The sequence below is a fragment of the Dipodomys merriami genome, unplaced genomic scaffold, assembly GCF_024711535.1.
Source record: "Dipodomys merriami isolate MVZ:Mamm:240054 unplaced genomic scaffold, mDipMer1.0.p SCAF_613, whole genome shotgun sequence".
NCBI lineage: Eukaryota > Metazoa > Chordata > Mammalia > Rodentia > Heteromyidae > Dipodomys > Dipodomys merriami.
This window is the reverse complement of record NW_027206195.1, coordinates 224,666-249,044: the sequence shown is the minus strand read 5'-3', so window position 1 is coordinate 249,044 and position 24,379 is coordinate 224,666. Positions and strand designations below refer to the sequence as shown.

General features: G+C 57.3%; 1 protein-coding gene and 1 pseudogene across 3 annotated transcripts; one reads left to right on the top strand and one right to left on the bottom strand.

Annotated features, from left to right (window-relative positions):
- Nucleotides 1-2,731: 2,731 nt before the first annotated feature.
- LOC138814824 (heat shock protein beta-7-like) lies at nt 2,732-5,098 on the bottom strand (annotated as a pseudogene).
- A 4,851-nt stretch (nt 5,099-9,949) lies between these two features.
- On the top strand, nt 9,950-22,591 carry LOC138814812 (chloride channel protein ClC-Ka-like). 3 transcript variants are annotated; one of them, XM_070003882.1, is made up of 20 exons: nt 9,950-10,110; nt 10,616-10,796; nt 11,357-11,485; nt 12,221-12,349; nt 13,611-13,750; nt 14,088-14,165; nt 14,247-14,325; nt 14,591-14,716; nt 15,082-15,166; nt 15,272-15,373; nt 16,310-16,394; nt 16,637-16,810; nt 17,018-17,087; nt 17,268-17,378; nt 17,722-17,935; nt 18,449-18,582; nt 20,622-20,710; nt 20,840-20,923; nt 21,723-21,809; nt 22,079-22,591. In XM_070003882.1, the coding sequence occupies exons 2-20, from the start codon at nt 10,697-10,699 to the stop codon at nt 22,124-22,126; spliced, it is 2,064 nt and encodes a 687-aa protein (XP_069859983.1). In that variant the 5' UTR covers nt 9,950-10,110; nt 10,616-10,696; the 3' UTR covers nt 22,127-22,591. The 3 variants fall into 3 exon arrangements, with proteins under 3 accessions (XP_069859983.1, XP_069859984.1, XP_069859982.1); XM_070003881.1 differs by lacking the exon at nt 9,950-10,110 and having other exon boundaries at nt 10,210-10,796; XM_070003883.1 differs by lacking the exons at nt 9,950-10,110; nt 16,637-16,810 and having other exon boundaries at nt 10,204-10,796.
- Nucleotides 22,592-24,379: the final 1,788 nt, after the last annotated feature.

Here is a 24,379-nt window from a genome sequence, read left to right as displayed (position 1 = left end):
TTGCTATAATTACTTCTCACGAGTGGGGGTGGGCACAAGGCCTGGAGTCGGGCTTATATTTAGTCTGGAAAGGGGCGGGGCACCCTGAGACAAAGCAGGGGGGAGGGTGGCGAAGCCAATGAAACCCCAGTGGCTCCCCCCCACAGACACACCCCATTCCCCCCTCCCCCCCCCCCGCCCGGTGCACCAGGTCACCTTGGTGGAGAGGCAGCTAGAGACTCCATTACACGGGACAAACCTCAGTCCCCGGGCTGCTAGCTTGTCCCACCTCTACCTAGGGGAGGCTGCTGGGCTGAGCCCCTCCCACTGCCCCCCCATCCTGGGAATGGTTTTGCTGGGGTCTGGCTGCCAAGGTGAACCTGACCTTGGGTGAGGGGTAAGGCGGGGGGGGGCTACTCCGACTCCTCCTCCCAAGCTCAGCACACAGAATGAGTGTTGGGGCTGCAAATAGCCCAGTGGAATGAGTGAGTCACCCAGGCTGGAAATACTGCACCCCTGCCCTCCCCTCCACCTCTCTGGCCGCACCCCTCTGCGCCGTGCTTCACTGGGGGAAATGCCTGGCACTCTGATTTCAAGTGCCTGAGGCCGTGGGGGTCAGTTGGAAAGCCCTCCAACTTTCCTGAGTCAGCCAGCACTCCACCTTGCCCCTGCTCCTTCACCCTGGATCCAGCTGGCTGAGCCTGGAGCTGTGTGATTTTGAGCCAATTACTGGGCCTCTCTGGACCTTAGAGCCCCCATGCTAGCAGAAAGGCTTCAAGAAGGGATTTGAGGAGCTGGGATGAAGCTCAGTGGTGGAGCACTTGCCTAGCAAGGCTCTGGGTTCCACACCCTGTACTGCAGAACAAAAACAAAGCAAAACAAAAAAGCACAGTAGACACCACGCCTGACTACTCAGGAGGCTGAGATCTGAGGATCACATTGTGAAGCCAGCCAGGGCACGAAAGTCCTGAGACACAGCTCCAATTAAACACCAAAAAGCTAGAAGTGGAGCAGTGGCTCAAGTGGTAGAACACTAGCCTTGAGTGAAAAAGCTAAGGGCCAGCACTCTGGCCCTGAGTTCAAGCCCCAGTGGTGGCATATGCACACGTGCACACATGCGTGTGCATACACACACACAGAGGCATATGCACCTTCAACCCCCCCCCCCACACACACACAGAGGAAAGGACCAAAGCGGGCAGGGTTCTCTGGAAGATGCTGGAGCACTTGCAGCAGCAGGTGGGTTCCCAGAGCCATTGGAGGCCAAAGGACGCCCATATTACTAGGCCTCAGTTTTCACGCCAGTCTACCTTGTTCCCCAGCTCTACCCCAGGCACGAGAACGGCAGGCTGGCGTGCGCTTCAGGTCTGCAATACAGTCCTTTATTGGGGGTACAATTATAGAGCCCCGACCTCCCATGGCACCCACCTGCCCCCACCCCCAGCTCCCAGGCTCAGGAGTCGGGCCACCCTACAGCAACCAGCCCTCAGGGCACAGATGCCGGCTCAGCTATTTATCCTGAGGACCCTGGACTGTGAGCCACCCCTTCCCTGCCCTGCTTCCTCCCTATGGAGAACAAGCCAGAGTCATTGGGGGGCCGCTGGCGCCCCCCAGATTTAAGGCTGATGGGCCAGAAGGAGGCTGGGGTTGAGCTCTCCTCCCCAGCAGGGGTGGGTGACATGGGCAGGTGCATGGCCCCAGGAGGGAAGAAGGAGGGGAGCACCCAGGGTGGAGGGGGGCACTGTGACCAGCTAAGACAGGTGGGGTTCAGAACCGACCCTCAGGGCAAAGCCGGGCGTGGGGTGGCTCAGAAACTCGGTGTTCTAGTGAGGAGAAGGGAGACATTAAATCTGATTCTAGAATGTTCTGAATTTGGTTTCATCCAATGGTAATGTTGAGTATTTGAGGGGTGTGTGTGTGTATGCGTGTGTGTGGGTGTGTGTGTGTGTGTGTCCAGAGAATGTTGCAAGAAGCTGGGCTCCAACCTGGAGTTCCCCAAAGGGCTGTGCATATCTTGGTTCCACTTGGGGGGGGGGGGGTGGCGGGGATCCTGTCTGCAGAGGGGAGCAGCCCCAGGGGTACAGGCTGTGCTGGTAGAGCAGGGGCAGCCTTTCCCCTGGCCTCACTCGCAGGCACTGGCAGGTAGAGGAAGAGGAAGGCAGCAGTTTCACACCATAAAGCCCCATCTAGGGTACAGGGTACCAGGAGCCCTGCCCCAGCACAGCTGGCTGGCCCGGGCATGGAGTGGTGGGCAGCCTGCCAGCTGGTTTGGGGCTTAGAGAGTGGCAGAGGGAGAGTGCTGTGATGTCTGCCTCCTTCCTGCCTTCCTGGGCCCTCTGGTGAGGCCACCTCCCCTTTTGACCTCTCCCACTCCACTGAGCCTAGGGTCCCTGGTTCTCGGTGCCCCTTGCCCCTGGCCTGCAGAGACCCCACAGATAGGATTTGTCTGTCTGTCCTGCAGATCCTCTGCCCAGCCACATCCCCCTCCCCACCATCCTTCCCCCACCCTTCTTTGGGAACCCTCTCTGTCTCCACCCCAACCCCTCGGATCTGAATTGTCAGAGACCATATCTGGAACCTGGGGGTCATGAGGGAGCCAAGGGATCCATAGGCTGTGCTAGTTGGTGGGGGGGGGGTCAGGCCCACCTGGGGCCTGGGGGGTGTAAGGGGCTGGAGCCTGAGCTGAGATGTCCTGGGGGGACCGTCATGTAGGGGTTCAGGAGCCGTGGCTGCAGTCCAGTTGTGGAGGAGGTGGGGTGGAGGGAGGGCAGGGCAGGGGAGGCCCTCAGATTTTGATCTCTGTCCGGAAGACCTGCTGGACGTGCTCTGTGTGGGGGTGCCGCCGGGCCCGGATGGTGAGGCTCCCGTCCTCCCGCAGGGCTGAGGTCACCGAGGTGGGGTCCACGTCCTCCGGCAACTGGCACTTGTGAGCGAAGGTGTTCATGACTGTGCCATCAGCCGCCAGCTGGGGGAAGGGGTGCGGGGTCAGGGCAGGCTGCCTGGGAAACCCACAAGCCCCCATCCTGATTCCAGAGAGGGGTCCATGGCCCTGCAGAGGGGCTAGGGGTAGCCAGGGGCCAAGGCCTATGTGGGAGCTGCGGAGGCGCTGGGAGGACCTCCCGGGGTCTCGGGGTCAGGGGACTCTGTGCTGTGAAGCAGAGGCCAGGAAGCTGGGGTTGCTTGAGCAGTGGGAAGGCAGGGGTGGGGGGGTGGGGGGGGGTGGGGGGGGTGACGCCAGTTTGCCTGCCTGGATTCCCAGACTCTGCCGCCACCAGGGCCTCCTCCCCTCCCCACAGCTCAGCCAGCACATAGCGTCCAGCTGCAGTCTGGCTGGCTGAGTCACTCTAGGGTGGCGAGGCTGGCACGTGCCACCACCAGTCCCTGGTCCTGGCGCCCCTGGCAGGGTTTTTAGGGAGTGCAGGGCAGGAAGCTGGGCCCTGGGGACCCAAGAGGCTTTGGCAGATCTCCCCTAAGACACAGGTGGCTTCTCTGGTCACACAGCCACGCCTTCCTCCAGGACAGAGGGCCTCGGGGTCTCGGTGGAGGGGGTGGGAGGATGGGACTCAGACTTAGAGCTTAGGCCTAGGTAAGGGGTCCAATGGAGTGTGGGGAAAGGGGCTCTACAGGGTCTGGGCCTTTGGCTTTGGGATGAAGAGGACTGGAGGTGCGGCATGAGGGAGTGTCCCCCCAGGTGAGCACCCCCTTTCCTCCCTCCCCTACTCCTCAGTCCAACATGGCCACATCCCTCATCTTCCACTCTCATGGTTCAGTCCCCTCTTCACGTGTTCCCTCCAGCCCCTCCACCCTCAGCTACCTAAGGTCCCCTCAGTAGATGAAATCTGGAAACTTGGTGGGTAGAGAGGGGCCTATGGGGAGCCCCTGATTATCCAGGGGCCAAGGCCTTCAGTTTGACCTGGGGGACCTCGAATAGAGAAGGGACCCAGGGAAGACAGGAGGCCCAGGGCAAGGGGCTGGCTTAGGCAGGTGTCCAGGCTGGGAGTCAGGTCCCCAGGGGTGGGTGGCACCACGCTCACCTTCTCGGCCCGCACCTCAATGTGGTTATTGGAGGTGGTGACGATGATGTCCTCGGGAGAGAAGTCTCTCACGTCCACTGCAAATTCATAGGCGTCTCCCAGGGTCTTGATGTTTGCCCGGCCCCCCCAGGACGGGCTGCAGAAAGGGCACCGTGAGCCAGGCACCAGGCAGGGAATGCAGCCAGAACCCAGCTGTCTGGACCCGTGCTGGAAATGGGGTCTGGCCCCCAGGTCACCTGCCCTCAGCTGCCCTCCGGAGCCTGCTAGGGATATGCTCACTCTGCAGCAACCCCACCAGGGCCTGCAGGCTGGGGGGCGCCCTCTACCCCTCAGTCCTTGCCGGCTCTCTGGGCCTGTTTCTCGACTACCTCTGGGCGGCCCCGTGGCAGGCTATGCAACACCTCTTGCTGGCAAGTGGACAGTTGCAGCCTTTGCAGGGGGGAGGGGGGCGGCAGAGGAGTGCCCTGGAATAGAGATCCCCACCTGTGCCTCTCCCCTCCCCCCAGAGCCCCAGCACTTGCCTGGGAAGGCCAGAGGTTCCGAGTGGGGCCTTATGAAACTGCCGAAGTCCTCGGAGAACAAGCTTAAAGCCTTCTCCATGGGTGGGTCCTGGGCTGGGAGGGCTCTGGAGGCTGAAGAGGACGAGGAAGAGGAGGAAGAGGAGGAGGAATGGAAGCTTCGCTCCGCTCGGAAGGAGGAGGAGGTCCGGGTGGCTCATTCACAGGCAGTGTGGGGCCCTGGCTAGGCGGGCAGGGACTGGAGAGAAGAAATGGTGTAGGTACAGCCCGCAGGGGTAGCGTGCCGGGCCCTAGCTGCCAGCGCTTTATAAGGCCCGCCGGGCGTTGGGCTTGGGGCCAGCCTCTTGTCTCCTAGCTAAATTTAGGCCTCTTCATGGCCCAGAGGGGGCTGGAAATCTTCTCCGGAGAAGTGGCGTTGCTGATAGTCAGACACAAGGCAGGCCGAGCCGGAGGGCTGAGCTCACTCCTGGCATTCCAGCCCCAAGGACCTCCGCACACCACAGGGTCGGGGGGTGAATCTGTCGCCTGGCCACTCAGGGTCCTCTGTGAGGACTTTGATGTCTCCATGTTTCACCCACCAGCCTGGGGGCTCTCTAGGGATTCTGGGTCTCCAGGGATCTGTGCCCCCTCCTTGCTGGTGGGGTGGGGGTGGGGGCTAGGCCCAGACTCAGAAGAGGGGGCAGATAATTTGGAGATTGTCTTTAAAGATTTAGGGGGGGGGTTGTTCCCAGTCACAGTATGCTTGACCTTTAAGCTCCCAGGAGCTGCCAGCCGGCCCTGGACTTTGGTTGGGGAATTATAAAGAGACAGGCATTGTACAAGCTCTGATTTCTGGGGTACCTCTGGGCACTGGCTCCCTATATGAAGCTTTCCAGCACCCCACCTTCTGATTCCCATACAGTTCACAGGAAGGAGGTATGAAGCCCATTTTATAGACTGGAAAAGCTAACCTCACAGGAAGGGAGGGGTAGGGCACCTGTGCAAGAGTCAGAGCTGGGGGTTTGAACCCAGATGTCCGACCCAAAGCCTTTTTTTTTTTTTTTTTTTTGCTAGTCCTGGGGCTTGAACTCAGGACTGGGCACTACCCTTGAGCTGCATTTTTTGCTCAAGGCTAGCACTCTACCACTTGAGCCACAGCGCCACTTCCAGCTTTTTCTGTGGTCCTGAGGAATCGAGCCCAGGGCTTCATGCATGCTAGGCAAGCACTCTACCACTAAGCCACCTTCCCAGCCCCCTAGTTTTTTTTTTTTTTTAACTTAACAGTATTGGAGTTGAACTCAGAACCTTGATCATTCTAAACAAGTACTTTACTGCCTGAACCATGTCCTTAGCTTTTTTTTGTCTGTATTTTCTTTTGCCTGAGTATATTTAATATTTTTATTTTAAAAAGATGTACCTGGGGGAATTGGACAAAGAGAGGAGGGACACATGAAAGGAGGAGGAAGGGTGAGCAAATAGTTATTATATTTAATGTACATTATATAAAAAATTAACAATGTAACTTGTGGGTAGGGATGGGATGGGGAAGATGGTGTCTTTTATGTGTGAGTTGGTCTCACTAGCCAAATTTTCCCCAGGCTGGCCTAGAACTTATGATCCACCTGCTCTATCTCCATGCAGCTGGGATTATAATCATGTACTACCATAGTCCAATGCCCCTTTTTAATTTATTTATTTTGGGGGTGTGTGCTGGTTCTGGGGCTTGCACTCAGGGCCTGAGTGCTGTCCCTGAGCTTTGTAGCTCAGGACTAGCACCTTACCACTTAGGTTACAACTTCACTTCCAGCTTTTTGCTGGGTAATTGGAGATGAGTCTCACAGACTTTCCTGCCCAAGATGACTTTAAACCACAATCCTCAGATCTCAGCTTCCTGAGTAACTAGGATTACAGGTGTGAGCCACTATCACACAGCTCCTTTTTTACTTTTCTTTTTCTTATCTTTTTTTTTCTTTTTGTCAGTTGTGGGCCTTGAACTCTGGGCCTGGGCGCTGTTTCTCAGCTCTTCAGCTCAAGGCGAGCACTCTGCCACTGGAGCCACAGTGCCACTTCTGGTTTTCTGGTGGTTAATTGAAGATGAGTCTCACAGACATTCCTGCCGGGCTGGCTTTGAACCGAGATCCTCAGATCTCAGCCTCCTGAGTAGCTAGGATTACAGGCATAAGCTATGGGCACCCAGCCTTACTTTTATTTTTTTTAACGTACATGTAGAGACAGCTTAGCCAAGTTGACCCTAAGAAGTCCCTCTCTACCCACTCCTCTACTCATGAGAGCCATGTTGGATGTCACACTTCATCAGGGCGGGTCAGAAGATGGGGGAAGGCCCTTTGGGGAGGTAGGCTGGCTATTGGTCTGTGCTGGTGGCAATGTGGGGCGATGCCTCTCTCTTCCTGCCCTCAGAACAGCAAGCTCCCATTACTACACGGAGGCCTCTGGTTACTCCTGTCCACTCAGGGCCTGTGGAGAACCGGAAGCTCTGGCTGACAGTGCTTCCTGTGTTCTGAGATTTCTCTGTGGTGTCTCCTTTCCCTATCCAACTGGGAGTTCCCTAGAACATGGAGTCACCTTTCTCCCCATTAGACTGGGGCTCCTAAAGATGGGGCCTGTGTCTTCCTTCTTGCTTTTGCGGAGGCCAGCCTGGAGCTGCATCTCTGGGCAGAGGGCTCCCCATACGGTGTAGTGGGGGGCAGGACAAGCCATAGGGTGGCTGAGGGCTAGGGTGGTGGCTGGAGAGTGGAGTACTTGCTTGAGCCTAGGTCTGTGTCATCTGCCATGCCCCAGGGGTGTGCTGGCAGGGCTGGGGGGAGTCATCAGCACAGAGGTAAGATGGAAAGTGGTGGGGCCAGGCGTGGGGGGCATCTGGAGCCATCTGCCCACAAGGGAACCGGGAGCCAGTGGCTAAATGCAGACACGCTGTCATGGTGCTGAGGGCCTGAGTCACTGCTCCTGGATGACAGTCCCTTACCCACCCCCGCTGCCTCCCCCCCCATCCCCGAGGCGTCATCCACACAAATACTGAGTCCTCTGGCTTGGAGACCAATAGAACCCCAAAAGATCATTGAGGTCATTCCCCTGAGTGCAGCATGCCAGAAGAGTCACAAGGATTTCAGTCCAGGAAGGCATCACACATAGGGAGGCTCTCCACAAACACAGCTCCCCAAGACCTCGATTGAGGGTTTTTAAATTTTAGTTATTTATTTATTTTTGTGCCAGTACTGGACCTGGCCACCCTTCGGTCGCTTTTTTTTAAAAATCAAGGCTGCTAGGCACTCTACCACTTGAGTCACAGCTCTACTTCTGGTTTTTTTTGGTGGTTAATTGGAAATAAATGTCTCATGGACTTTCCCTTCCCGGACTGGCTTTGAACTTTGATCCTTCAGATCTCAGACTCCCCAGTAGCTAGGATTACAGGTGTGAGCTACAGGAACCTGGGATCCAGATCAGGGTCTTGGGAAGAATTGGGATCCAGTTCCCCTCAACCAGCCCTTCACCAGACCAGAAACCCACGTCAGAGCTTTTTCTGGAGCCTTGGATGAATGAGGCAGAGGCAGGGCCCTGTCCTCAGGCTCTCCTAAGGAGGAGGAAACTGCAATCCGGAGTGGGGAAGGAGTGGGCAGAGCTTCTCTGCTTTTAAACCAGTTCCTGCCTTCCCAGCCCTCCCCTGCCCTCCTCCGGCTGCCAGGTGCTTGATGCGGAAGAGGGGGAACTCAGGGCTGGGGTGGTGCACTGTGGCTTTGGGAGGAATTTGCCCTGGGCACTGGCTGGCTGGCTTGCTGTCTGTCTCCCCTCGAGCTTCCTGGTGGTCATGGGACCTGGGAGTTGTGCAGGCATTCAGGGACAGCTGTGGCCCCGGGTGGCAGTTGCCTAAACCTGAGACAAGTTTGGGATATCAACAAAGCAGCCATTACCTGTGACTGCATAGTCAACAGATCCCTGTGGTCAAAAGTAAGGGGGGGGGGGGGAGTCAGGGTCTTGCGGTCAGAGAAGCAAGCCTCAGCCCCGCCCTTCCAGAACTATACACCTGATTTGGTTCTGAACAGAGACTGCCCAAGGCCCCAGGTTTGAACACAAGCGGCTTTCAGGAAGAAAAAAAGAGATCTGTCCCAAATATCTTGCCCAAGCCTTCTGAAAGTCGAATCAAACTAACACTCTCCATTTCCTACCCAAACCGTCCCCCTTGCTAAAGCCTCAGGAGCAGGAGGATTTCCGTGGAGGGAAGTTACACTGTGTAAGACAGAGGTCAGTTTCTGCTGTGTGACCTAGGCTGAGAGACTGCACCTCTCTAACTTTTCCATTCATCATCTGCAAAATGAGGATGCTACCCCAATGCAGCTGGCAGAGGAGACAAACTAAGTGGCAGCTGTGGGGGCTCCAGGGATTGGCTGGCACACACACATGTCACCAACTCTCTGGAGGCCTGTGTTTCTATCCTCAGATCTGGGGGAGAGAAGATCTGTGACATTTACCCAGAAGCCCCCAGTCTGAGCAGCAGCCCCTGGGAAGCTGTGGTTTGAGAAGCAGTTGGCTGGGACTGAAGGGGACAGACACCAAGTTCAATCCAAGTTCCTCAGCAGGCCCTGGAGGCCTCCACCACCCCTTTCTCCCTCCCCAGCCTGGAACAAGATGCAACTTTCAAAGCAGGACCGTGGCGCTTTGAGTCAGGCAAACCATGGGTGGAATCCTGCCTCAACCCCTTTGCCTCTGAGACATGGTTTTTGTCGTTGAGACTAAGACTTGATACATTTCTGAGGCTGACCTGGAACTCCTGGGCTCAAGTGGTCCTTCTGCCCCCACCTGCAGAGTAGCTGGGCCTCCAGGCATGTGCCTCCCATGCCAGCTAGCCAAACAGATCTTGGGCCAAAAAAACAAAAACTCCTCACCACACCATGTTGCAATTTCTTTTGAACAGGACAAAGTGGATCTCCAGGAGCACTCAGAGTAACTCTGGGCAAGTCAGAGTAGAGTTCCTGCCTCGCAGGGTGCAGCCACAGCCTCACTCCCTTGTGCCCCTGAGCTTTCTCCTCTCTGTCCACCTGCTCCCCACTTCTGTGGTTTCTCAACTCCTTCGCTGGCCAGCTGAGAACTCAGAGCCCTGAGCCTCAGCCTTGGTCTGTGGGTGCCCGCCTCTCCCTCCCAGGCCTGATTCCCAGGAGCCCCCAGGAACCTGCAGTGTGGTTGGTGCTGCCTTCTGGGCAGCTCTGGGGTGTGTGTGTGTGTGTGTGTGTGTGTGTGTGTGTGTGTGTGTGTGTGTGTGTGTGTGTGTGTGTGTGTGTGTGTGTGTGTGTGTGTGTGTGTGTGTGTGTGTGTGTGTGTGTGTGTGTGTGTGTGTGTGTGTGTGTGTGTGTGTGTGTGTGTGTGTGTGTGTGTGTGTGTGTGTGTGTGTGTGTGTGTGTGTGTGTGTGTGTGCCTGCCTGCTCAGCGGTACAGGGGAGTTCTGGCTGGTTTGTCAAGGGCATTCTTAATGGTTTCCTTAACCCTACTGGAGGAGGGGGAGGCGCTGGAGGGTGGTGTGCACACCTGTCCAGGTGCTCAGGAACTGCAAACACAGGCTCTGCTGGGGCTGCAGCGGAACGGATCAACAGGTGAGGGGTAGGAGCACGGACTTGGACAGGACAAGCCAGGGCCTGGGCAGACAGGGCATGAGGAGGGAGGGGACAGGAGCTGGCACCCCATTTTCACCTTGATGGTCTCTTTCTGAGCCTGGGGATTTCCGCTCCTCTGGACCTGAGGGATAGGCATGGGGACACCAGAGCCATCTCCAGGGGTCCACAGAGAATGTGCCACTGAGGCACAGCAAAGGCTCTGAGGAGAAGCAGCTCAGTGTCCCAGAGGGTGGCAGCAGGGGCCACAGCAAGGGAGGGCTTGGTGAGGGCCCAGGGCCTCCACTGAGGTCCCTAGGGACACCTAGAAGCTTCCAGCCCACTTGGAGGACACAGCCACCCTCCTAGTGACAGAGGCTCTGTCCCCTCCTTTAACATCACATACACACACACACACACACATGCATGCACACATACATGCATACACACATACATGCATACACGTGCACATGCACTCATGGCCAGGGCCATTCCTTCTCTTCCCAAGGTGGACTGCTCCAGAGCCTGGACGCGGTGCTGGCACTGGAGCGGCCCGCCCACGGTCCAGCTGCCCGTCCTCACAGAGCCCATGGAGGAGCTGGTGGGGCTGCGTGAGGGCTCCTCGGGGAAGCCCGTGACTCTGCAGGAGCTGTGGGGCCCGTGTCCCCGCATCCGGGGACGCATCCAACGTGAGAGCTGGGGCCCTCCCCCCCCATGGAAGACTCTGGGGACACCGCGCCTGGCAGGCTCACCACCCCACCCCATCCCACCCCACCTGCCCCTTCTGCCCCTGGCTCCTTCTTTGAAACTTGAAGCTCATTGTTCACCTTGACACCAGACTGTCCCTTTCCCTGGGGGTAGAGCAGGCAGGGACCCCAGAGAGAGCCAATGTATAGGCCTCCCCCCAGCTCCCCCCGCCTGCTGCCAGGTACTGAGGCTCCCCGACCCCAGCTTCCAGGCTGGGCTGACAAACAGTGGCCAGGGCTTGCTGGGGCCCAGGGGACAGATGGCCCTGCAGGCCCTGGGAAGCCACAGCTTCTGCAGAGATGCTGAGCAGGGCTGTGGTGCTGACCCCACCCAGCCCCTGGGTGCCACCGACCATCCTTCAACAGTGACAAGAGAGGGTGTGGGGGTGATGTCAGACTCAAGCCCCTGCCCAGCTGTCCCGGCCCAGAGTCTGAGCAGGCCTCCAGGGAAGGGGCTGTCGCGGCACCCCTCCACCTGGGCTGTGCCCCCAATGCCCTGGCAGGCGGCCTGGAGTGGCTGAAGGAGAAGCTCTTCCGCGTGGATGAGGACTGGTACTTCCTGGCCATCCTCGGGGTGCTCATGGCCCTCATCAGCTATGCCATGAACTTCGCCATCGGCCGCGTGGTGCGAGGTAAGCCGGCCTGGCACACACCCGCCCTGGACCAGGGATTCCTGCTCTCTGGGATGGTCACCAGGTCACCCGATGGTCGCCAGGGCAGGAGGGGGGGACGACTCTGCTTGACCACACCTGGGGCTGGGGCTGGCTTCTCTCCTGCCTTGCATTGTGTCCCTCTCTGGGACACAGCCACATCTGCACAATGAGGGGTGAGCCTGGTGTCCCAGGAGCCCTTCCCCGTGTGAGCTCTGTGCCCCTCTTCACCCCACCCTGCCGCTTCTCTCTCCCTCCTGGATCCCAAAACCCAGGCACAAAGCTTCCCCCATCCTTCAGAGGGCTCCACCCTGAGGCCTTCCTGGAAGAGTAGGCATGGGCAGGAAGGGCTGGAGACCCTTTCTCTGTGCCCTCAGCTGCTATCCTGAGGACCTACTGTCCTATGCGGTTTTCCTCACCCAGTCACATTCAGTTCTCTACTGAGGGACAGAACTTCCTGTAGATTTTAGAACCTGTGAGGTGTCCCCATCACAGCCCACTGGGCAAGTGAGGAAACTGAGGCTCAGAGAGGTTGAGTCACTTGCCCATAGTCACTCAGGCCAGAAGTAGTCAAGTTGGGACATGGTCCTGGGACCCTCGCTTCATTCTGAGGGTCTGACACACACTGGGTGGCGTGGGGCCCCTGTGTCCTGGTGTACATGGGGGAGGGGGGAGCTGCAGAGCCTGTGGTGGCTCCTGATGCCCGGCCTTCCCCAGCTCACAAGTGGCTATATGGAGAGATCTGGGACAGCCACCTGCTGCGGTATCTCTCCTGGACTGTGTACCCAGTGGCCCTCCTGTCCTTCTCCTCTGGCTTCTCCCAAAGCATCACGCCCTTCTCTGGAGGTGAGTCTGCCATCTTGTCTCTGGCCAGCAGGTCTTCACTGCAGTGTCCTCTGGGCCTGTGGGGCTTCTGGGGGACACAGGAATCACCAGCCCCGTTTCCCAGCCAGGGATGCCTGCTTGGAGAGCGGTGTCCGTCCCCCAGGTCACAAAGGGAGAAGGGCAGATGTGGACTCCTGGGTTCCCATGGGCTCTGTCTGCTCTCCTGGGCACGGTCCCCTGCAGAGCCAGAGTCAGTGACTTATTCCAGGAAGGGGCTTGTGGTGGCCTGGTGTTGCGCACTGGCTAGATCAGCTAGCCACCAGCACAGGCCAGGAGGGGGAGAAGGGCACAGACAGTTCACATGCCCACCCTGCGCCTCAGCTTCCTCTCCTGCCAACTGAGGTCAGCAGTCTTCCCTTTGTCGGGTGCCAATGGCTCATGCCTGTAATCTTAGCTACCCAGGAGACTGTGATCTGAGGATCCCAGTTCAAAACCAGCTTGGGCAGCAAAGTCTGAGAGACTCTTATCTCCTATTAGCCAGCAAAAACATGAAATGTTGGTGCTGGAGAGTTAGCTCAGTGGAAGAGCATTTGCCTACAAGTATAAGACCTTGAGTTCGATCCTCACCTCTAAAGACAAAAACAAAAGACAAAAAATAAACAAACAAAAAACCTATCAGTGGTGAAGGGAAAGGGAGGAGGAGGGTAGAGGGCAGAAGCTGCCAGGCAGGCAGGCAGGCAGGCAGGAAGGAAGGCAGGAAAGCAGGAAGGCAGGCAGGCAGGAAGGCAGGAAGGCAGGCTGGGTCTTTGCCTAGCACACATGAAGCTCTGGGTTCAATTCCTCAGTAGTACATAAGCAGAAAAAGCTAGAAGTGGCTCTGTGTTTCAAGTGGTAGAGTGCTAGCCTTGAGCAAAAGAAGCTCAGGGACAGTGTTTAGGCCGAGTTCAAGTCCCAGGACTGGCAAAAAATAAAAATCTAAAGTTTAAACGTGAGTACTGGCACACACACACACACACACACACACACACACACACACACACACACACACACACACACACACACACACACACACACACACACACACACACACACACACACACACACACACACACGGAAAAGAAAATGAACATGAAGGAGAGAGAGGGAGCGAGAATCCCCTCCTTGTAGGGTATGAGACTCAGAGAAGATAGGATAGTTCCATTGAGAGTGTGGATGTGGGGAGACGGAGAGCGAGGAGATTTAATCTAGACTTTGACCCTCTTGTCCTGCCCATGCCACCAAGGATCTGGAATCCCGGAGCTGAAGGCCATCTTGTCAGGTGTGATCTTGGAGAACCACCTGGATATCAAGAACTTTGGAGCCAAGGTGGCTGGGCTCTCCTGCACACTGGCCACAGGCAGCACCATCTTCCTAGGCAAAATGGTAAGAGCAGGAGAGAGGCCCCTCACCCCATCCCCACCTCCTCCTCAGCCTTCCCTGTCCCCACCACAGCCAGGCCCACCTGGGGAGCTAGTGCAGCCAGGTTCCCAGTGTGAGCAGTCACGTGCCCCTGGAGATGGCTGGGAAGGGAGCGTGGGTGGAAAAGGCATACTTGCTATGCATTAGGCCTTCAGCTTCCTTCATGGAAGCACAAAGAGAAGAATGGGAGGATGATGAGGGTAGAAGGGAGGAGGAAGGATTAATAGTAGGAGGAAAAGGAGCAAGAACCCCCCTCTCCAGGGCACAGGCCACCTGCCCTGCACCCACCTCACCCCTACAGGGCTCCTTCGTGCACCTGGGTGTGATGATTGCGGCCTACCTGGGCCGGGTGCGCACCAGGACCATCGGGGAGTCTGAGGTGAGGGGCTCAGGGAGGGCCTCCATGGAGGGATGGTGGGGTTGGGGAGAGTGGCTCTGAACCCAGGTCCTGATTCCCCAGAACAAGAACAAGCAACATGAAATGCTGGTGGCAGGAGCGGCAGTGGGCTTTGCCACGGTCTTTGCAGCCCCCTTCAGTGGTGAGACCCTTCCTCCAGGCCCTGAGCCTTAGTACTGCCTATGTCCCTCCCCTGCTTCTTCCCATGGGGCTGTCAGAACCAATCAGGTGACTCCTTTATAGGTGTGGGGGGGAGGGGGTGTCTTCCAGTTCCCGCTGCTGTTCTGCAGGGTGGGCTGATGTCCAGTTGCTCATCCCCGCCCCCCACCCCATACATGGGTTTGGAAACCAGCTGTTGGTGCGGCCCTGGGCGGCCAGTTCACCGCCTGAGCTGCGTGTCCCCCCAGGCATCTTGTTCAGCATCGAGGTCATGTCCTCTCACTTTACCGTCTGGAATTATTGGAGGGGCTTCTTCGCTGCCACCTGCGGGGCCTTCACCTTCCGCCTCCTGGGAGTCTTCAACAGCGAGCAGGGTGAGACTCAGCTGCCTGGGCCTGCCCACTCCTCCCTCTCCCCGTCTCCTCCTTCTCCTCTTCTTCCTCCTCCTCCTCCTTCTCTCCCTATTCCCCTTCTTCCTCTTCCTCCTCCCCCTGTCCCCTCTCTCTTTCACCCCTTCCCCCCTGCATCTCCCAGAGGACAGAAGGGGCTGAGCTGTGCCAGGCAGTGAGAGGGAGGAAGAGGGTAGAGGGCAAAGCTGGCAGGAAGGCAGGATGGCATGATGGCAGGCTGGGTTGTGGGGTTTGGGGTCGACACTGCACCTCCAGCCCTGCCTCTTCCTTTGGGACCCAGTGTGGTTGAGAAGGGCTTGACCTCTGACCCCACTGCCCTCCTCCCCCAGAGACCATCACCTCCATCTACAAGACCAGCTTCCCTGTGGATGTGCCCTTTGACCTGCCTGAGATTTTCTTCTTTGTGGCGCTGGGGTGAGCAGGGTCTCAGGCCCTGAGAGCCTGCCTGTGGTCTCTTCCCAGTCTGACTGGGTTGGGGGTGGGGTGGGGGGCTAGGGACTCAGCTGTCCATGTCCCCAGGGCCATTTGCGGTGTCCTGAGCTGTGCTTACCTCTTCTGCCAGCGAACCTTCCTGGGCTTTGTCACTACCAACCGCTTCACCTCCAAGCTGCTGGCCACCAGGTGGGTCAGGGCCATGGTGGGCCCCTCAGGAAGCCCATTACCCCTAGTCCACTGAACTCCTGTCCTCCCATGGGTCCCCAACCCCTCCCCACTTATACAGTCCCCATTCCCTCTCCAAGACCCCTGCAAGTCCCTAAGCCCTTGCCTTTCAATTGTGCACCAACTTCTTAACCTCTCTTCTTGGGGTTCCCTCTCCTCACTGAGCCCTGCTTCCTCTCCTCCTGACTCCTATGCCACAGGCCCTTGGTTTTTTCTCTCTCTCTCATTCCCTCCCTCCCTCCCTCCCTTCTCTTTTCCTCTCCTCTCTTCCCTCTCCCCTCTACTCCTCTCCCCTTCCTTCCTTCCTTCCTTCCTTCCTTCCTTCCTTCCTTCCTTCCTTCCTTCCTTCCTTCCTTCCTTCCTTCCTTCTTGTCATGGGCATTGAACTCAGAGGCCTGGTTGCTCTCCCTGAGCTCTTTTGTTTAAGGCTAGTACTATAATCTAGCACTTTGATTCACAGCATCACTTCTGATTTTCTGGTGGTTAACTGGAGATAGAATCTCATGGACTTTCCTGTGGGGGCTGGCTTTGAACCACAATCCTCAGATCTCAGCCTCCTGAGCAGCTAGGATTACAGGTGTGAGCCACCAACACCAGCTACGCCCTTGGTTTTCTCTAGCCTTTTCTGCCTGGACCAGAGAGGCAGAGCCCCTCCATGGGCTGGCATGGATCTGTCCTTGGTCTCTGTCCCAACTTTAATCAGTCCAGCTTCCTATCACCTCCAATCTCCTGGGCCCACCTCACCTGCCTTATCCCTGAGGGAAGGGGGTGTCTTCCCTGGTCTCTCCTTCCTCCTCTCCCATCCTCAGTCCCTGCCTGCCCCTTCCTGAGTAGCCCATTTCTCTCCATGTTTTGGGGGAAGGAGAGGGGCTGGCACTGGACCTCCTTTGTCCACAGCAAGCCTGTGTACGCTGCCCTGGCTGCCCTGATTCTGGCTTCCATCACCTACCCACCTGGCGTGGGTCACTTCATGGCTTCCCGGGTAAGGGCTGAGGGGTAGAAGGTCACCGTGTTTTCCCCTTTGTGGCACTGCCTCACTAACCCCCATACCATGCAACAGAGATGCTTACGCATGCTTTTCTAGAGAAGAGCACTAAGCTCAGAGAGGCCAGAGCCTGCCCAGCCCCCCCGGGGGGTGGGGAGGTGGGGAGAGGCAGAGTAGGCACTGAGGTTGGGTTGGGAGACATGGTAAGGACATACTGAAGGCCCACCGGCCCTGCCCAGCTGTCCATGGAGCAGCTCTTGGATTCGCTATTTGACAACAACTCGTGGGCATGGATGACCCAGAACTCATCCCTACCTTGGACTGCCGAGCCTGATCCCCAGAACCTGTGGTTGGAATGGTACCACCCACGGCTCACCATCTTTGGGACGCTAGCTTTCTTCCTGGTTATGAAGGTGGGTCCCCAGGTGTGGGCAGAGCCAAGGCCAGCTCTTTCTTAGGGTGACGTTCCTTTTCTGGCTTGTTACCATGCCAGAGATGGCGATGAACCAAGGCATGGACACCCTTTTCTCTTGGCCCTCCCAGCTCTTTTCTCACTCTCCCTCCCCACCCCTCCCCCTTGTGGCATCTAACTTCCTCCAGTGAGCACTGTCTCCCCACAGTTCTGGATGCTCATTCTGGCCACCACCATCCCTGTGCCTGCTGGGTATTTTCTGCCCCTGTTTGTGTATGGTGAGTCTGAGGACTGAGAGTCTGAGAGTCGGGGAGTAGGGGGGCATTGCAGGAGAGCAGTGGCACTCAGCCCTTCTCGGCCCTCCAAGGGTGGTGCTGAGCATGGCCCCAGGGACAGAGGGCTGAGGGCCAGGTCAGTCACCATGGCTGCCCCTGATGGCAGTCATTCATCTGCGGCAGGAGCTGCTATTGGGCGCCTCTTGGGGGAGGCTCTGTCTCTCGCCTTCCCTGAGGGCATCGTGGCTGGAGGTGTCATCAATCCCATCATGCCTGGGGGCTATGCTCTGGCAGGTAAGTGCCCTGGGCTAGGTTGGGTGGGCAGACCTCCTGGGGATGGGCTGTAGTGGAGAGAGGGTGCTAGCGAGGGCACAGGGGGTGTCACTGAGTGTCCAGATCCCCTCCCTTCATGCGGCCTCCCTGACCCCAGCCTCCTCACTTCTCTAGTCTCTGTCTTCTCCATCCCACATGCTCTCCTTTATCCCTCTCCTCTCCCCAAGTCCAGGTACAAGGCAGGTCCAGCAGTGGCCAACATGGGTCCTCTGCCTTGGGAAAAGCCATGCCCACCTTGCCCCTGGGAGAGTCTGACCCCTGGATTGAACGACTTTGCCCTGGCTCTGCCCCCCCCACCCCCCAGGAGCTGCGGCCTTCTCTGGAGCGGTGACCCACTCCATCTCCACGGCGCTGCTGGCCTTTGAGCTGACCGGCCAGATCTTGCACGCCCTGCCTGTGCTGATGGCGGTGCTGGTGGCCAATGCCATTGCTCAGAGCTGCCAGCCCTCCTTTTATGATGGTACCATCATTGTCAAGAAACTGCCTTACCTGCCATGGATTCGGGGGCGCAAGATCGGGTGCGCAGGCAGCTGAGGCTCGCTGACAAGGGAGAGGGTGCTCTGGGTGGGCTGAGTGGGGAGGGGCAAAATCACCACTGAGGCTGACCTTGAACCTGGGCATGAGAGTGATGAATCATGGCTGCCCTCTGGTCTCTAGTCTTCCCAGTGGCCTGATGGCTGTGTGAGGATGCTGGGATTCAAGCAGGCCTGGGTCTTGCACAAGGTCTCATAGATCAAGGTCACATGGAACACCACAGCCAGGGCTCCCCTCCCCCTCTGCTCCTGCTCTGCCATCCTTACAAGCAGAGATGGTCTGGGCCCACTGCAGTCTAAGGCCCAGGAATCAGACCTGGTCTCCAGATTCCTCCCTTGGGGGTGGGATGAGGTGGGCACTCACTCTGGAGTCTCCCAGCCTCCACCCTGGCTTGAGAGATCCTCAGGTCCTGGGCCAGCAGGGCTCCCCATGTGCCCTGCCTCACCTGGGGGCTGACACCCCTAGCCAGGACCTGATGGAGCCTCCGTCTGCCCCAGCTCGTACCCCACGACGGTGGGACACTTCATGAACTGTGCCATCACCACCCTGGCCAAGGACACCCCGCTGGAGCAGGTGGTCAAGGTGGTGACCTCCACAGATGAGGCCCAGTATCCCTTGGTGGAGAGCACAGGTGCCTGGCAGGAAGGGGTGGCTGCCTGGGAGGGGCGGGATGCCCTTGGCCTTGCTCTGAGCCTGAGTGTCAGGGCAGAGTGTTGTTTCTATACCTGGATCTGGGCTGTGCAGCTTAACAGCTGTGTGGCCCTGAATCCCTTCTCCTCTCTGAGCTTTGTGTTCTTTATGCATGAAAGGACAGATTAACCATGCCCTGGAGATAGGCTGATGCGTGCAAGTGAGAGAGGAGAGGGGGCTTGTACGACCCCCTGTGAATGGCACTTGGAGCTCTAGGAAAGGAGGCTGGCATTCCTGCGAGTGAGGAAAGGGTGGTCAGCCTCCTTAGGCCTTCCAGTGGTCACTTTCCTCAGTGTCCCTGGAGCATCCCCTAGCTGAGTGCCCTCCCCACCAATGGGTTGTGGCTCTTGTTAAAAGTCGTATCCAGGGGCTGGGAAGGTGGCTTAGTGGTAGAGTGCTTGCCTAGCATGCGTGAAGCCCTGGGTTTCTTTCCTCAGTACCACAAAAACAGAAAAGGCCAGAAGTGGCTCCAGTGGTAAAGTGTTAGCTCTGTGCAAAAGAAGATCAGGGACAGTGCCCAGGCCCTGAGTTCAAGCCCAAGGGCTAGCAAGAATTAAAACTTTTTTTTTAAAAAGTCATGTCAAGCAGGGCGTCAGTAGCTCATGCCTACAATCCTAGCTACTCAGTAGGCTGAGATCTGAGGATCACTGAAGCCAGCTCAGGCAGGAAAATCCTTGAGACTCTTCTCTTATTATCCACCAAAAAGGTGAAGTAGAGCTTTGGCTCAAGTGGTGGACACACACAAACATGTGTCACACACACACACACACACACACGCACGCACGCACGCACGCACGCACGCACGCACGCACGCACGCACGCACAGGTCACATCAGTTACATCTTGGGGAAAGGTCTAACCAGGCATCCTGTCCTGCTTTGCATGCACAGTATCAGAGTAGAGAACATGAGCCAGGGAGACATGGGCTATTGGCAGCCCACAGCCCACAGCCCACAGCCCACAGTTCTCTGGGTACTGGAGGCAAAGGGAACTCTGGAAAGGTACAGCATGACTGGATTTGGGTCCCCAGGCCTTGGGCAGGCACCTTTGGCAGTGAGAAACCTACAAGACAAATATGAGGCCACTCTCCATGGCCTACACGTAGCCTAGTGACCATATAGAACCTGTCACATGAGTTTACAAGTGGTGGAATCTTCACTCAGGCTCCATGAGCCCCAGGTTCCTGTCTACGGATTGCACATGTCCAGTCCTGCCAAAAGGCTTCATTCTAGAACAGAACTGGCTTTACCAACAAAGGGCCACGGTAAGCAAAGCATTCCCAATCAGACTGGCCAGGGGACAGGCTCTCACTATTCATCCAAGTAATAACTTGGTTTATCAGTAAGGGTGGAAGCATTTCAATGCCCGGTTGTCAAGTTGATTGGTTTCTTTGTGGTGCTGAGGATGGAACCTAGAGCCAAGGGCTTGCTCGGCAAGTACTCTTCCTCGAGCCACACTCCAGCCCAGCTCCCAAGCTTTTTCTTGTTACTGCACATAAGGATCAGTATCAAACTTGCTACTCAAACTCTTGTGATCCACCATCATTAGAGTGAGGGTTACTAAGCACTGGGCACATAGGAGGACCTTAGAATATGGTGCCCTCCTGGGTGTGCTCCTTCACTGGATGTTAAATGTTCTGTGGGAAAATAGAGAAAGCCAAGTCTTGACACCAGCCTGCATCATACAAATATCCCAGCTTCTTCCTGCCTGAAGACCTAGCACATGGGGCTTCTTCTTGGCCTGCTGTCAGCCATAACCAGCCATTCTGAATGGCTACACATTCACTTGGGCAGCTTAGTGGGTGTGGCCATGACAATTAGCCCCGCCCACTCCCACTGAGCCTCAGTTGCCTAGTCAATAGATTGGATGATCTCCACACCACTGGCTGCTTAAGGTTCCTCTGAGGCACAAGAACACCCCTAGCATCATGCTTGGCACACAGTAAGGGCTCAGTTAATGTGAATTCTCCCTCCATATTAGAGTCTCAGATCCTGGTGGGCACCGTGAGAAGGGCCCAGCTGGTGCAGGCCCTCCATGCTGAGCCAGCTTGCTGGGTGGCAGGCCAACAGGTAAGTGAGTGGGTGAGTGCCCGGGAGGGGCTGGGCCAGGGTAGGGTGGTGGGCAGGGCTGGGAGGGGAAGATAAGATGACATTCTGGGAACAGGGTCTGGAATCCCACTGTCCCTCCCCCATCCCCAGTGCTGTCTCCAGGACCTCTTGGCTGGGGGCTGTCCCATGGAGCCAGTGACCCTACAGCTGTCCCCAGAGACCTCCCTGCACCAGGTAAGGGGAGGATGGGAGAAGGCAGGCAGAAGGCCCCAGAGGAGGGGGAGGAAGCCGGTAGGTGGGTCAGGCTCCAGCTTCTCCCCTGTGCCAAGTGATCTCTGCTCCCCCCTTGGTTTTCCTCATTTACATGGGCATGGGCCTGGCAGCTCCTTCCCTGGGCACTCCTTCCCTGAATAGGAACCAGCACTCAGGTGCAGAGACACTGGTTAAAATCATCTCCTGAAGTTGGGCACTGGTGACTCATGCCTGTAATCCTAGCTGCTCAGGAGGCTGAGATCTGAGGATCATGGTTTAAAGCCAGCCCAGGCAGCATAGTCTGTAAGACTCTTATCTCCAATTAGCTACCTAAAAACTGAGATGGAACCGTGGTTCAAGCCCCACTACAGACCAAGAAATAATAATAATAAATAAGTAAAAATCAAGCATCCCATGAAGACGTAGGCAGAGGTCAATTTTAAGTTTGCCACATTCTCCCTGTGTGATCTTGAACAATGACTCAACCACCCAGGGCAGAGCTGGCACTCGATGTGGGCCAGGGACACAAGCAGTCTGGGGTCTTGGGCCTGGGCCTCTCCTCACTGCCAGGGGATGGCACCATGATGGTGGTGGGTAATGGTGGATAATGGCATCTTCTGCCCCTGGGCCTCACCCAGCTGTTGCATGGACTCTGGCCACCCCTAGTGGTCACTCTGCACATTGCAGGCCAGTTCCCTAGAATTGGGGGAGTCCAGGCTGAGAGGTGGGTTAGTGGGCCTCAGGGGGACCCTGAGCCCAGAATGTTCTCTGAACCCTCCAGACGCACCACCTGTTTGAGCTGTTGAACCTGCAGTTGCTCTATGTGACATCGCGGGGCAGAGCTGTGGGCGCCGTGACCTGGGTGGAGGTATGGGATTCTCGGGGAGGGTGAGGCAGAGGAGGTGGGGGGACTTCTCCCAACCTAAGCGTGAGAGCCTCTGAGGACTCTGATGAACCTCACAGCTGGGACCCGAGTGACCACTGGGTCTGAGGACCCCTAGGAGCCTCTGCTCTCCGGGCTCAGTGACCCCATGATGCAATGGGGAGGCACTGGCTTATCATCCACCCCAACATCCACCCTAGGGGGGCCTCCAAAGTCAGAATCCTTCCTCCCAACCCTTTTATTCTCTGTTGCAGTTAAAGAAAGCGATTTCCACCCTGACCAACCCACCAGCCCCCAAGTGAGCCGTCCTGGTCAGTGAGAGCAGGTGCGCAGCTGCCCGGGGCTGGACAGGGCCCCTGCCTCTCCCTAGATGCCACCACCCATCGTTACCTGCCCCAGTCCCTCCCCACTGTACAGGGGAGCTGGCAGCTCTTCTCTAGCCCCAAAGAAGGACCCACACCCCTGTGTCCCAGCTTGGGGACAGCAGCCATTGGCTAGAAGGACAAACCCCACCCCGGATGCAGCAAGGAGTAGGAAATGGAGACGAAATGGAGGACCTTTGACACCCAGTGCCTGGTCTCCCATTTGTGAATGAAGAGATTGGTACATGTCATTACCAAATGTGGACATCCATGTTCCCAGGCAGACGCTCCTGAGAAAAATAAAGCTGATGCCCAGAGCTGCTGCTAGTCCCTAGCCTCTCTGCAGGCTGTTCAGGGCGCAGCAGGGGCCTCTGCGCCTCAGCAGGATTTTGTGAGCTGCCCGTGCTTACCCAGGTGATCCATCCATCCCATGGCATCAGACAGCATGATGTGGGGCCCGAGGCCCCAGCTTCACCCCTGCAGAGCCCGGCCTGTGCCCGCCTGCCCCCAGCTTCACCCCTGCGGAGCCCGGCCTGTGCCCGCCTGCCCCCAGCTTCACCCCTGCGGAGCCCGGCCTGTGCCCGCCTGCCCCCAGCTTCACCCCTGCGGAGCCCGGCCTGTGCCCGCCTGCCCCCAGCTTCACCCCTGCGGAGCCCGGCCTGTGCCCGCCTGCCCCCACTGACCTGCGGCAAAGCGGGCCTCACGCAGCTCGTCCGGGAGGCAGCAATAGCGCTCGTCCTCAGCGGGGGACAGCGCCCAGTCTGACCGCTGGGCGCTCCAGCCCTTCCACTCGATGAGATGGGCCACGCGGCCCCGGGCCATGGCCGTGGGCTTCGTGATGTGGTCCTTGATGCTCTGCACCACCCCTGGTGGCACAGAGGGCCTGGGTTGGCCATCCCAGCAGAGAGCCCAGTGCAGGGCCCCCCACCCCCACCGCCTCTCACTCCCAGAGCTCAGCCCCACCCCGTGGTCTGCACCCACATTCACACATGCACCCCAGTGAATGCCCTGCACCGCTATGCCACACACGACCCAGCAGCCTGCACTGTCCATGCCCACGTCCAGCCCTGTGCCCTCCCAAGTTTATGTTCCTATTCAGAAGTCCCGCCCACCCACACGCCCAGTCTCTGCCAATGTCCTTGTGTCCATGGGGCCTTCTTCCTCAGACCAGCTGTACCCCCTTCCTTAATAACTCCGCACCCCACCCACGAAGTAAGAGCTCTGAAGGAGCCCCAGGTGTGCTCTCTCTGCTCCGTTGGGGCGAGAGCTTAGAGCAGGCCGTGAAGTGGTGTCCGTGAGGTTGTGTTCGTTTTGCATCGCTGGGAGCAAAATAATACGTGACCGAGCAACTTCCGGGAGGAATTCTTTGTTTTGCTCCTGGGTTCAGAGGCTCAGTTCATGGTCACGATGCCCAGCATTTCAGGGCTGTGGTGGGGCTGAACATCATGGCAGAGAGAAAGGTGGCAGACAGGGCAACACAGTAAGCTGAGCAGACTGGGCACCTCGTTAACCTTCAAACCTCCACCCGGGCCTCACCTCCCCAGTTTCTAGAACGTCCCAAAATAACACCACCAGCTGGGACCATGCATTGAACACACGAGCTTGGGGAAGACATTTCTACTCACACCCCAATGTTCCTCTGTCTCAACAGACCCCTGGCATCTCACAGTAAAAAAGGAAAAAAGACTAAAGTTCATATTCTTCCTTCTTCCTTCCCCTCCCTCCTCCTCCTCCTCCTCCTCCTCCTCCTCCTCCTCCTCCTCCTCCTTCTCCTCCTCCTCTGCTTCTGCTGTTTCTTTTTTTTTTTTTTTCCAGTCTTGGGGCTTGAGCACAGAGCCTGGACACTGTCCCTGGGCTTCTTTCGCTCAAGGTTAGCGCTCTACCACTCAGCCACAGTGTCACTTTCAGCTTTTTCTGTTTATGTGGTACTGAGGAATCAAACCCAGGGCTTCATGCCTGCTAGGCAAGCCCTCTACCACTAAGCCAATTTCTCAGCCCAAATTGTTCAATTTAAAGAGTTCCTGAGGTCTTAACCACGCCAATGTTTTCTTTTTTTACAAATCTAAATTCAGTCTTCTGAGAGTCAAAGCAAACCCTTACCTGTCAACCTCCCTGTGAAGCCAGAACTCAGTTGCTTATTTCTGGAGAATGGTAGCCAGAGTCCATGCATCTGTTCCAAAGGGAGCAATGACT

What these genes read in the sequence shown, in the direction of transcription:
- LOC138814812 (XM_070003881.1), top strand. Translation starts at nt 10,562, where the DNA reads ATGCATACACGTGCACATGCACTCATGGCCAGGGCCATTCCTTCTCTT. An exon ending in CATCGGCCGCGTGGTGCGAG is followed by an intron (nt 11,486 to 12,220) that starts GTAAGCCGGCCT and finishes GGCCTTCCCCAG; the next exon opens with CTCACAAGTGGCTATATGGA. An exon ending in TCTGCCCCTGTTTGTGTATG is followed by an intron (nt 17,088 to 17,267) that starts GTGAGTCTGAGG and finishes CATCTGCGGCAG; the next exon opens with GAGCTGCTATTGGGCGCCTC.